This window comes from Tamandua tetradactyla, chromosome 20 (assembly GCF_023851605.1).
Source record: "Tamandua tetradactyla isolate mTamTet1 chromosome 20, mTamTet1.pri, whole genome shotgun sequence".
Classification (NCBI taxonomy): Eukaryota; Metazoa; Chordata; class Mammalia; order Pilosa; family Myrmecophagidae; genus Tamandua; species Tamandua tetradactyla.
In genome coordinates this window covers 4075436-4087922 of record NC_135346.1, presented here as the reverse complement: position 1 = coordinate 4087922, position 12487 = coordinate 4075436, and the positions used below count along the sequence as shown (strand labels likewise).

The following is a 12487-nucleotide window of genomic DNA, read 5'->3' as shown; positions in this document are numbered from 1 at the left end:
CTTCTGCATTTCTGCACACAAGCTCCCTCTGTGTCACATTACATTCATGGTGTTTGTCCCTTACACAGAAGATAAAAATACAATAGTCACTTTTAAAATTTCTTGAAGGAGTAAGTGAGTAGGAATCTATATGTCAAATAAAAGAAGCCATGAATCAAAAAGCCAAAAGTCTGAAAAATAGTTTAGAATGAAAGATTTCTTTGTGCTCTCAGGTGTTTGTTTCACTACATGATCCACAAACCCGCCTTAGCTTTCTTCCTTGTTAACTTGTCCTTTAATATATATATATATATATATGAAAGACTGAGTCAGCTTGTTCAGAGTCCACTTATTGCCTGTTTTAATTTTCCAATGTAAGGGAGTGGTGATGAGCCAGTTTTCTGCTCGGGAGTGAAGTTTACAGTGTTTGTGGACGGGCCTGAGTGAGAATGAACCAGACCCCAGGAATGCCCCTTAGTGGCACATGTGAATAGAGGTCCAGTACTTGGGAGATGCAGCCCTCAGGTGTGGGTGCCAGGACCCTCCTGCTTTCCTTGCTGCTTCCCTGGCCAGGCACAGGTGAGTGGGCAGGAGGACCAGCTGTGTTTCTTCTCATTTTACTCCACAGAACAGTCCCAGGTATTTGTCTCTTCCTATTTCCTCACCAGAAGGCCTGAGGACTGTTCTCATTTCAGTCTGTCTCTCTCCCTCTGTCTTCCTGGGTCCTTTTCTGTTCAATCCATGTTCATATGATATTTAAGTATCTATAATTCAGCCATTGTTTTTCTGTAAAAGACTTAAAAGCTAATATATCAATCTTGTGAGGATAAAATGATACAATTCATAAAAAGCTTATTTGTAATAGGAAAAAATTATATGTGATATTAATTACTATTTTTAACCTTTGTATCTTTTCAGTTTTACATGAAGCTTTTTTAAAGTTGAACCTAAAAATATTAAAATTAAATTTTTTATTTTGTTTTGTTTTAATTTTGTTGCATTTTTGCTTGCATTCATCTCAAAACATTTACTTTGTTCCTTTAGGTGACATATATATGTATATATGTCACCTAATATTTCCCTTTTGGACCACATTCCTACTTAACTTGTGAAATCTTCTTTGTTAAATTGGTTAAGAGTGAGTTGTCCAAATCTACACTAGTGAACGTCCAGTTCACCATTTGTCATCTATATATGCCTGTGTCTATTAGATATAGTTGGTATCTAGAACAAGTAAATCTTTTATTTTCTCATTGATCTATATTCTAGATGTTCTATTGTTATGACTATATAGTCCTTGCTTATGATGCAATGAATTCCTGAGCCATGACTGACTCTCCTCTCTAACTCCAATGTCCCTTCTCCTGTAACAATGCTATTCCAAAAAAGAACAAATAAATGCTTCTTCCTCATACTACAATATTTGCTCAAAGTCATGCTATGTTAGATCTTCATTCCATATTCTGTCTTCCTTATTTCTTATTGGAAGAAGAAGTGTTTGGTTCCTTCAACATACTTATAATATCCCCCTACATCTGACTCATTTTACCAGTTGCTTAATTTCCTTTTCATTCTCTCTGAAGACATTATTTTTTGAGGTCATGACATTCTACTCTATTTCTTCCTTCAGTTTAGAATTCTTATATAACTATAATGCTAAGAGTTCTTGGACTTCTACATTGTTTCCCAAAACCTGCTCTCTCGTATCTCCAAAAAAGCTCTATGTTCATATATTTTAACCTACAGTCCAATTTCAGGCAGCTGTCTCAGAAAATGCATTATCAGTAAAAAGCTTTCTAAGCCATTGCATTCATACATGACTATGTTTATTCTGCCTACACACCATTAAAAATTTTCATTAGGTTTTAAAATAACTTTGCTTAGGACTTTTGAGGTAAGTGTTTATTTGTTATTGTTAAAGAAAAGAATGAATCCAGTAACTATTCTTACATTTTTTAATTGACATACTTTGGTTTTATATTTCAAAAAAATTTTGGAAGTTTCTTTATCCTTGGTACTGTCAATTTTGATGCAGCATGGCTAAGAGGTAGGCCCTTTGTGTTCATTCTGCAAAGCAATTCAGTAGGACACTTCATCTTTAACTCAAATATTTATATATGGACACTTGAGTTTGCTTGGTAAATAAAACAGTGAATAAATGAATGAAAATTTTTTTTGCTGAATTTCTAAATATTTTAGAATTCCTTTTCACTCATTTATCATCTAGATTGGGCTTATCTTCCTAACTCAGTCTCTGGGCTAAACTTCCAGGACAATTATCGGTGATCGGACCTGCCCACCCTGTCATTGCTCATGTCTTCGAAGAGGTTGTGTTCTCCTGCCGCCTCAGTCCCTCCATGGATGCCCAGGGTATGGAGGTGAGATGGTTCCGGGATCATATACGATTTGTTGTACACATGTATCAGAATGGCCAGGATATCACAGACTTACAAAGAAAACAATATCACGGAAGGACGGAGTTTCTGGGGGAGAACATTACCCAAGGCATTGTTGGCTTGAGGCTGCGTGGAATCCAGGTCTCAGATGAAGGGAAGTATGGCTGTATGTTTCAGACCTTAACATTCTTCAATGAGGCACATTTTCCACTGCAAGTTACAGGTAAGGTTTTGTCAACATATTTTAAGGATAGTTTGTTATTCAGTTCATTGTTCCTTCTCTACTGTCCTTCCTCATTTCCTTCTCTTGATCATTCTCTTATTCTTAATTCTACCTTTCATTTTTCTCTTTATGTCCATTTCTACCTTTGTCTAGTCCAATTTCCCCTGTTGTTTATTATAGTGTGACATTTTTAGTATTACAATCTCTTCCTCAGGTATTGTTCTCTTTCATTGACAATGTAAAATTGTGTCTAGTCCATCCTCCCTATTCATCTTATTGAATAATGAAAGTTATCAATAGCCAAATTAATATAAAATAAATAGATTTCAATAAATACAGCAACATATAAGATAGATATTTTCCTACAATTAAATAGACCTTGGAATAATTAAACCATATTTGCAAGACTAGAGTTCATTATATTTAAGAATGGTAAGTATTGTATTATCACTTTACAAAACGTTTTGCGTGAGCACATTGAAGGTGTGGTAGAAGAAAGTGGAGTGGGAATTTCAGTATGGAAAAGAGAGTTTAGCTTCCTTTGGTTAGTATATGCATGTGTATTAGGTAAGGATCTCTAGGGAAACAGAACTTACAGGAGATATATGTGTTTTATGAAATATTTGTAAGCACTGTTTCACACAGTTGTGGGATGGGCAAGTCCAAATTCTGTGGTGTACAACTCAGGAATGCTGATGAAAGCTGCCAGTGAGCTCCCCAGGAGAAGTCGGCTGGCCAAAGTAGAGAGGAAAATCTCTCTTCCAACATAGAAATCATCACTTCTCCTTTTAATGCCTTCAACTGATTAGACAAATATTTTCTCATTGTTGAATGCTATCTCCTCGGTTGATCACAGATGTGATAGCCATAGATGCAATCAACTCACTGATGATTTAAGTGCAGGAAATGTCCTCATAGTAACAATTAGCCCAGTGTTGGCTTGACCAGGCAACTGGGCATCATAACCTGGCCAAGTTGACCCATGATCATAACTGTCACAACCCAGTGTGTCTTCATTCATCTTTTTATATTTAATCGATAGGTGTTTTTATATTTTAAAGTAGGTTGTTTTAGATGCATATAGTTGGGTCTTGCATTTTTATCGAGTCTGTCAATGGGTTTTATAACTGGTGTAATTAGGTTATTCATATTTAAAGTGATTACTCATATGATTTAATTAAATATGCATTTTTGGGAGCTGTTTCATGTGTGCCATTTCTTATTTATTTCTATTTTACTGCCTTCTCTTGGATCAGTTGAACACTTTTTATTATTCCATTTTATGTCCTTAATTGGCTTATTATCCCCTTTAAAAACAAGTGATTTTACCCTGGATTCACAATGTAGATGTAAAATTAATTGGAGACAACCTTTAAATAATAGTATACCACTTCACATTCAGTGGAAGATGTTTGTAACAACGGATTCTCAACTCTTCTCTCCCATCATTTTTGCTATTATTGCCACACATTTTACTTTTGTATATATGCTATAAATACAGAATGCATAGTTATGAACGTTGCTTTAGAACATCAGATACCTTTTGGAAACATTAAAATAAAAATGGAAATTATTTTATTTTGCCTTAATTTATTCCACTTTTAAAGGTCATGGTTTATTTATATAACAAAGTCCTTTGTTTTATGTTTCTGACTAAAACATAGCCCTCTTTTCTAACACTTTAAAGAGACTACTCACTGTCTTTATCCTTGCATGATTTCCTTCAAAAAAGTTGTTGTAATTCTTATCTTTTTTCCATTGTACATAATTACAGGGTTTTTTTTCTCTAATTGTGAGGGTTTTTTCATTGTCTTCGATTTTCAACAGTTTGAACATGTAGCTCTAAGAATCTTGTCACCTTGCCTTCTGTTTTTTGAGCTTCTTTGATCTGTGTTTTGGTATCTGTTATTAATTTTACAATATTCCTGGCCAATATTTCTTCAAATATTTCTTTGTCTTTCTCTGTCTTTACAATTTTCCCAGTTGTCTCCTTGTTTTATGGGTAAGAACAACACTATTTACAACTCTCCATATCTTGCAGCAGAAACTAGAATTTATCAGGACTATGTGGAGTTTTAATTTTTGCTAGGATAATTTTATTTTATCATTTAGATTGCAATTTTTATGAAAAAATGAATCTTAGGGAACTGGAACTGAAAGAGTTAAACTAAAATATAGCTTGAAGGCAAAACAAGAATGAGCTATTTAGAAGTTATAATCAAAGGATTTCTCAAATAATGGAATTTAAGGAACTTATGTGGCTTTATAAATGTTTCGTTCACTCACAGAGATTATGTTTGATCAGAAATAATGTAAGAAAATTAGGTTTGAAATGTAGGTTAGAAATGTAAAGGTGAAACTTTCTGCTTTGACAAACTCAGAAAAAGGAGAAAGGTTCAGCAGCTGGACAAGTAACATCACGTAATCAGGAGGCATCAGACACGAGCTTGAGTGACATGAAAGTACCTCCTCCAAGAGCTCACTAGGCACTCCCAGGGCCCCTGAAAGAAGAATACTATAAGGAACAGAAGTTCTGGGCATTGAGCACATCAGACTGAGAGGTATTTTATGTTGGGGATTAGTTCAGATTAGAAATACTCAAAGATGCATCTCTGAAAAATCCACAAATCACCTACCTTCTGAGAAAAACAAAACTGGTATTTGATCACACAACAGTGATGTCCAAGTAAAATGCTCCTGCTAACTAATCATATATAGTTTCCTACATTGAAGGATCCTACTGTGAACCACTCCACTCAAAACCTTATTTCTAGGTCAGTGGGGTGATGTTTTCATAGATCTTTCCACCATCACTACTGCCGTAAGTCTTAATGAATAAATTCATTAACTTACTCAAATATTATATATGGGGTGATAAATATATTGTTAACTTTTGTCTGGGTGACTGGAATACTGGAATAAACAAGACATATAGAACACCTTTTCTCAGGGAGCATAGATTCAAGTGCAGGAGAAGACACTGGCAATTAACTGAAAAAACATTGTATAATGTATGTGGCATTAAAATAAAAGATCTTTAAAATGAACTTGAGAACTGGGATTGAGGATGGCAGTAAATTTTACTTTAGAAAAGCCCAGTTCTAAAGGTTTTATTTTTGAGCAGAAATATGAAGAAGGGAGGGATGTAATGAGTTATGAAAATCATAAAAGTGCCAATCTCTCTGTCTTGAACATTCAGTTAGATTCAAACTTCATCCTCAGCTTTACTTGACTATACCATATAAATTAACATGTGAAAGATACTTTAACCCAATTACCTTGTTTATTTCCTTCATGGGAATTTCAGCTTGAAATGTCCATGAAATTTTATTATTTATATATCTGCCAATTTATTGTGTTGTATTTGAGTCATGGGCTCCATAATCATGTCTCATTCAAATTTGGGCTCTATTAAGTAACTGGAGACTACTTAATTTACCCAATACAAAGTCCCTTTAAATTATAATTAGCATGACAATATTTCTGTGTAAGTATAATGATTTGATATATAAATACTTTCTAAAGGCATGCTGCATAATATATTTTTAAGAAATTGTTCTGATATGATAGCAAACCTTATAATTTGCTATAAAATCCTCCCTTTTTTATTTCCTTGTAAATTTCTCAGGCACAGGCTCAACCCCTCACATTCATCTCGAAGGAGGTGAGGCCCATGGAATCCGGCTGCTCTGCACATCCTCAGGGTGGTACCCAGAACCCAGGGTTGGGTGGACAGACTCCAGTGGTCAGGACTTATTGCCTCTCTCTGTGATAAAGCATCAGATGGTCAATGGTCTGTTCCGTGTGGAGACAATAATCGTATTGACACATTCTGGGGGTAATGTGTCCTGCTTCATTCACAACCCTCTTCTCGACATCAAGAAAGAAGCAAGGCTTTCTGTAGCAGGTGAGGCTCCCTGTCCAGATATTGATTCAATGTGCATTAGATCAATCCCAGAAATTGGAGTAAAAATAAAAGGATATTTGCCTATTCCCTTTGCTATGCACATATTGAGATCAAATACCGTGAATTTTTCTATTGATTGCCCAAGGCCTTCCTTGGGAATACACACAGGATTCTTTCTATCCATTGTTCATGTTTCCAAAAATTATTTGCAAATAAAGGAGGTTCTGATTCCACCTTGGGGTCGACACATCAGCCAGAGTTAAGTGCAGAAGTGAAAGTCTCTAATTTAAGTAATTTGGGATTCTTGGAAGGATGTTTTGTTCCTACACAGTTATTAGAGGGAGTGAAGTAAAAGAGTCTGTGTTGGGCTCCAAGAAGGATTCCAGGCATACTGGCATGTCTTGCTGTGGAGTTACCATCTATAAGGCCACTGTGTTTCACTGAGAATGCAACATTGCAGAACTTCAAAACCTCTGCATTCCCAGAAAGATGGGCAATAGACACAAGGAGCTGTGATCCATGAAACTGGACAACACTTCACAGAACCACTTCAGTTGCTGTCACAATGCGATACTTCTCATCCCCAGAACCTGGAGAGAGATACCAAAAAGATCCTGCAGAGAAGTTCCACATTTACCCAGTGGTGCTTACCAGCAGAATTAACCAAAAGAGCAGGAATTAGACCTTTGTTCATGCTTATCTTCCACATCTTATAGAAGTGCATTTCATTGACAGAATCTAGTTTGCATCCAGAAACACTGCTACTGAGGAACATTGTGCACCTCCATAACTAGGTTAGGGATGGAATGGATGCACAGTCCATACCATCTAGCAGTCTACAGGCTCCAGGACAGAGCACAGCAGATGGTTGCCTAATTTTTTGTTGATTTTTTCCCTGGTTATCTATGTAATTTTTTCTGAATTCTTGCTTAGATACATCTTTGATTTTTCTTGGCTAATGAAGGAGTCTGAATTTATATGATTATAAGATAGCTATTCACTTCCACTTGTATTTATTGGAGTTCTTTTTTGTTAGATAATTTATTTCCCAAAATCCCAGTCTGGAAGCTGCTGCTTTCTGTTGCCGTTGCTGTGGCTGTTCTGGCATTTTTCCTCACGGGTGCTGCCTTCTACTTCTGGACATGGCACAGGAAAAAGAGTGAGTCTTGATTGAGAAAGTATGGATTATAACAGGACTGGGAACACATGGCTGGAAATTTATGGTTGTGTCTAAATGGATTGCTTTTACATGGGTTTCTCACCCACTTAACAGTTTCAAAACAAGAATTTTAGCATAACTAATTGCACTTAGATTTTAAATCTTCAAACAGGAGAAACAGAATGATTTCCAAACCTCACTGATGCTTTCAGTATTAGCTTCTGAAATGTCTACTGTTGGCTTAAAGAAGTCTGCAGAATGCAACATATTTATGTAAAGAGAGGGGAAGTGATATCAGTGCACAAAAATTGACATTATAATCCTCTAAATTATGTTAAAGCCAAGACAGCAAAATGGTTTTAATTTAAAATCCATAACTCAGAACTTAGTATTAAATTTTACTTTCCCAAACGAATTTACATGTAAACAACAATGAAAACTTTAGCTAATAGTTCCTAACCAAGAATTTCTCTTTGTTTTTTGTTATAGGCAAACTTAAGGAAAAGCTTGGTAGGTAATGTTTCTCTGTGAGCATAAGATACACAAATGTATTTCAGAGCAAACTCTTACTATACCTCATTGTTTCAGAAATGAGAAAACTCCTGGTAGATAAAGGTAAGTGTTGAAATTTGGCTCTCGAGATCTTTCCCCCATAGTAGTCTCTTAACCCCACATTTCTAACCTACTTTACCAATTGTTAAATTGTTCTTTAGAAATTTACCTTTTCTTTTTTATTTCAGGTTTGAAATTTGCTCAAAACTATGCAGGTAAGTAGAAGCAGGAGTACCTGGGTATTAATTCTTAGTTTATCCAGCACATTGGGCCACCAGAACAGGAAGCCTGTAATTTGTGCATGCATGTGCGAACACACACACACACACACACACACACACACAGACATGCACATCCAACCCATTTTCTCTCCAAACCTTCAATTTCCTGATGCTCACTGTGTTGAATAATTTAAAACTGAAATCTCAGTATTTAATTATTAGTTCAATACATTTTCATAACATGTTACAAAGTCTTTTTACCTATATTTCAAATAGGTGTAAGCAGTCTTCAAAAGAAGGTAGAGTGTGTACTATTATCTCCAATATCAAGTGCAGGGATCCTGGATCTCAGCTTAGGCTGCATTTTGTATGTTGTCAATGAAATTGTAAGAGGCAAGTTTGAGACAGGGCTCAGCCCATGGCCAGATCCAGGTAATGGCTCAGATAAGAATCCTTGTGTACAGGATTCATAGTCAGGAAGGGGTTGGGGTTAAACACAGAGCTCTCGTGTATGGTTGAGGGCAGTCAACTACCAACTGAGAGAACAGATCTGAGTTCCATGCTAGAGTCAACTAGAAAGTAAAGAACAAAAGAGAGAAAACCCATGTTTGCGATAGGTCTGGATGAATTTGTCTTGTGGAGCTTCCTTTGCCATAAAGTATGGGGTCATGAATTAGCCCCATGAAAATATCCCTTTCTTTTAGAAAATGAAAAACTGTGGCTGTGAATGCCAATTAAGAACCTTATGCTATAGAAATGATGGATTTCAAACCAGGTTGATCCCATGACTTTTACCTGTTCTTCTATTCTCATTCTTTATGCATCATGTCAATATTCCTTCCCACCAAGAGTTCAGAGGAGAAGAGGGTGCCCAGAATAGCCATGGACAATCACTCATGACAGAGCTGAAGAATCACCATCCGAGTGATTTCCCATATCACAATTGGCACTACTATTTGAAACTCTGGGTTGGAGGGGAACAGAATATTATAGCTAAAAAATGGTTCAATCAAATATGCTTTACAGGACCAGAAATGCACATGTCAAGGAATGGGATATAGCTGATGGGGCAGAGCATAAAGGTTGATTAATGCACATTAGGATCAAGGCTTGTGACACAAAGACACTAATTCTCCATGAGCTACAATTAGGGGACCTCTTGTTGGCTACTCAAATCAAAAACTACTTTCTCCTTTTGTTTAACTTTAAACATCTAAGAAATTGTCAAATTCATTGCATTTGCTCTACATTAGGAGAGATAACTTCAGTTGTGTTGTATTATACTTGTGTATTAAGATTACAATGAATTGTCTTTACTGGAAGGGAGTAAGGTCATGTATTTAGATACCGTTTTATTAAAGAATTAAAGACCAGAATTCCTAGGAGATTAAACCCAGGACATATAAGCAGGAGTATCTGGGGATCAATTCTTAGTTTTTGTCTGCATGTTAGGCAGGTAGCCTGTAATTTCTGCACACACACACACCCTCTCAACCCTTTTCCTCTTCAAACCTTCCATTTCCTGATGTATTAGACACACCAGAAATGCTTTTCCCACTTGAAAAAATGTTCAACCTATGCACTACACCTCACACTGGATTTCAAGGAAGTACACATGAACACATGAAGTACAGAGACTTTAAAGGCACAAAAACTAAATGTAGAGTTCAAGCATGCTTTTAGTTATTCTTGCATCATTTTAGTACTCATGGGTATATATTGTTCATGTTTGCACTAATGTAGTTAAATTTTAATTCTAGCTATAATCATGGGAACTTGACACATAAGAGAATTAACTTAGCCATGTAGCCTCATTAACAAACATATTTGATTAGGTGGCAATCTGAATCATTATTTTGCTCCATCTCCCGTTTATATGAATGTATAAAAATGTACATCTATATGAAAGTAGTCTACGAAAAGTAATTCTGAAAATCTGTTAGAATTCCTACAAATGACTTAAGGTAGAATTGAAATTTATCAAAGTATTAAGATTTAAAGTGAAATATAAATGGTTTTTCTAAATCATGGCTTGAATTCTGAGAGATATGGACTTGGGTCCAATTATTGACACAAATTAGTAATTTTACTTGGGCAAATATTTCTAAAACATTTTTATCAATGTATCAGTTTAGGGATAATTCTCTACCTCATTGCTTTGCTCAAAAATTAAATGTATAAATGTGCCTGGAATTGCTCTAATCACATTGCATGTTTTGAAAGTAGTATTAGCCATGTTCAAAAATCCATTCAATTGAATAAGCCTGTGTTTAGATTCTTATCTGTTATTTCCTTTCCAAACAAACCGTCAAGATATTCACAGTATCAGGATATTCACAGTTTGGTTGATGAATGCGGGAAGGATGAAAAGCTTGCCCTGAAAGAAGTGAGTAGCTTCTTTTTGAGGTAAACTGGAGGAGGAGAGCAGATACATACTATATTGTGTCAATTAGTGTTATGCTCCAATACTTTGCGTTAATCATTGTTGATTGTACCCCAATACTGACAAGATATTCTTCTACAGAGGATATCATGTTGGATGAAGACACTGCTCACCCATCTCTCCAAGTTTCTGAGGACAAAAAAAGCGTCAGCGGCAGCGATGTGTTTCAGGATCTACCCAGATATCCTAAGCGGTTTGATAACATACGTGGTGTCTTGGGTCACCAGATTTTCTGCACAGGTAGACACTACTGGGAGGTGAGCGTAAAAAAGAAAACAAAATGGTCCCTGGGCATTTGTGAGGATTCAGTCCACAGACAAGGAGAACACATGTCCGCACAATCTGGATTCTGGATCCTGTCCTTGAGGAAAAATAACTACAAAGCCTCTGAGAATATGTGGGTAACACTGTACTTGGAGAAATTTCCTGAGATTGTTGGAATCTTCTTGGACTATGAGGTTGGCAGGGTCTCCTTTTACAATGTCACCAACATGTCCCACATCTACACCTTCAGACACAGATTCAGAGGGGCCCTGAGACCATTCTTCTACCCTGGCCCCCCCCACGGGGGACAAAATGGACGCCCGCTGACCATCTTGCCCGTAAAGCATGTACAGCACATCACAGAAGTAGGTGCTCCATGTGATTGAGAAAACTACCCAATTTTGTATCTGCTGACACTTGGGGTTAATATATAATGAACTGAGTATTTTTATTTTAGGGTTTTTAGAATTCTGTACATATTCCCTCAAACAAACTTAAAAAATAATTTTGAAACCTGAAATTATGCTTCTATATCTTTTAAATTTCCAATATGTAAATTTGTTAATAGATTAAAAAAAAGTTTTTGATTTAACACATATCATATAGAATTTGCTAAATAACAATTCAAGGGCACAGAACATAAACACAATTTCTTAATGCACAAGAGTAAGTATCTGCTTGGGTAGGAGGTGATAGAACATCAGCTCTGGATTTCTTACTGTTAGTTATGACTTCTCCTGCATTCACATATTCAAATGGAAGCAGTGAAGGGCATCTCCAGTCCTGAGGACCCAGGCTGCGGCACCCTGCTGACTGATTTTCCCTCAAACAAGAGGAGCACCTGTGTTATGGAGAAAAGACCCTCAAATGTAGATGGTACTCTCCAAGAAACATCCCTAATTAATTGTCCCTCTTGTCCATATATTTTTCCACCTCAGTGCTGCTTTGGAGTTCAAGTTTCATAACCTCCAACTTAGTCATTTACTATGTCCTCAATAAATATTATGTCATATCTGTGAGCACTTACTTTTGGCTGTAATATGTTTAACTGACAAGATACATAAAAAATGTCCTTTTGAAGTTTAGGTCTACAAGAAAGACAATAAATCAATGAAAAATTGAAAATTAAGCAATTGCAAATTTTCAACTGTTATGCAGGAATGGCAAAATTATCAGATACAAAACCATGGCGGGAGGGGGCAGTTAAATAGATCCAGTTGTCAGGAAAAACTTCACTGAAATAGGAACAAGTAATAGGTGGAATTCTTGTCACATCAAAAGTTCAGAGTATTAAATCCAGGACAAATGTCAAAGTTTGGAAAGATTAGAACTGGCTGAGGATG

The 12487-nt window shown here is 36.2% G+C and overlaps 1 protein-coding gene across 1 annotated transcript; it reads left to right on the top strand.

The window, feature by feature from the left end:
• The first annotated feature begins 435 nt into the window (after positions 1 to 435).
• On the top strand, positions 436 to 12208 carry LOC143664872 (butyrophilin-like protein 9). The gene is made up of 7 exons (XM_077138281.1): positions 436 to 558; positions 2251 to 2598; positions 6227 to 6505; positions 7542 to 7664; positions 8154 to 8279; positions 8405 to 8431; positions 10962 to 12208. Exons 1-5 carry the CDS (start codon positions 492 to 494, stop codon positions 8180 to 8182), a joined length of 846 nt encoding a protein of 281 aa, XP_076994396.1. The 5' UTR covers positions 436 to 491; the 3' UTR covers positions 8183 to 8279; positions 8405 to 8431; positions 10962 to 12208.
• The last annotated feature ends 279 nt before the right edge of the window (positions 12209 to 12487 follow it).

Excerpts from the sequence above, each read along its gene's own strand:
- LOC143664872 (XM_077138281.1), top strand. The coding sequence starts at position 492 with ATGCAGCCCTCAGGTGTGGGTGCCAGGACCCTCCTGCTTTCCTTGCTG. Across the intron at positions 2,599-6,226 it reads TTTTCCACTGCAAGTTACAG|GCACAGGCTCAACCCCTCAC; the intron begins GTAAGGTTTTGT and ends TAAATTTCTCAG. Across the intron at positions 6,506-7,541 it reads AGCAAGGCTTTCTGTAGCAG|ATAATTTATTTCCCAAAATC; the intron begins GTGAGGCTCCCT and ends CTTTTTTGTTAG.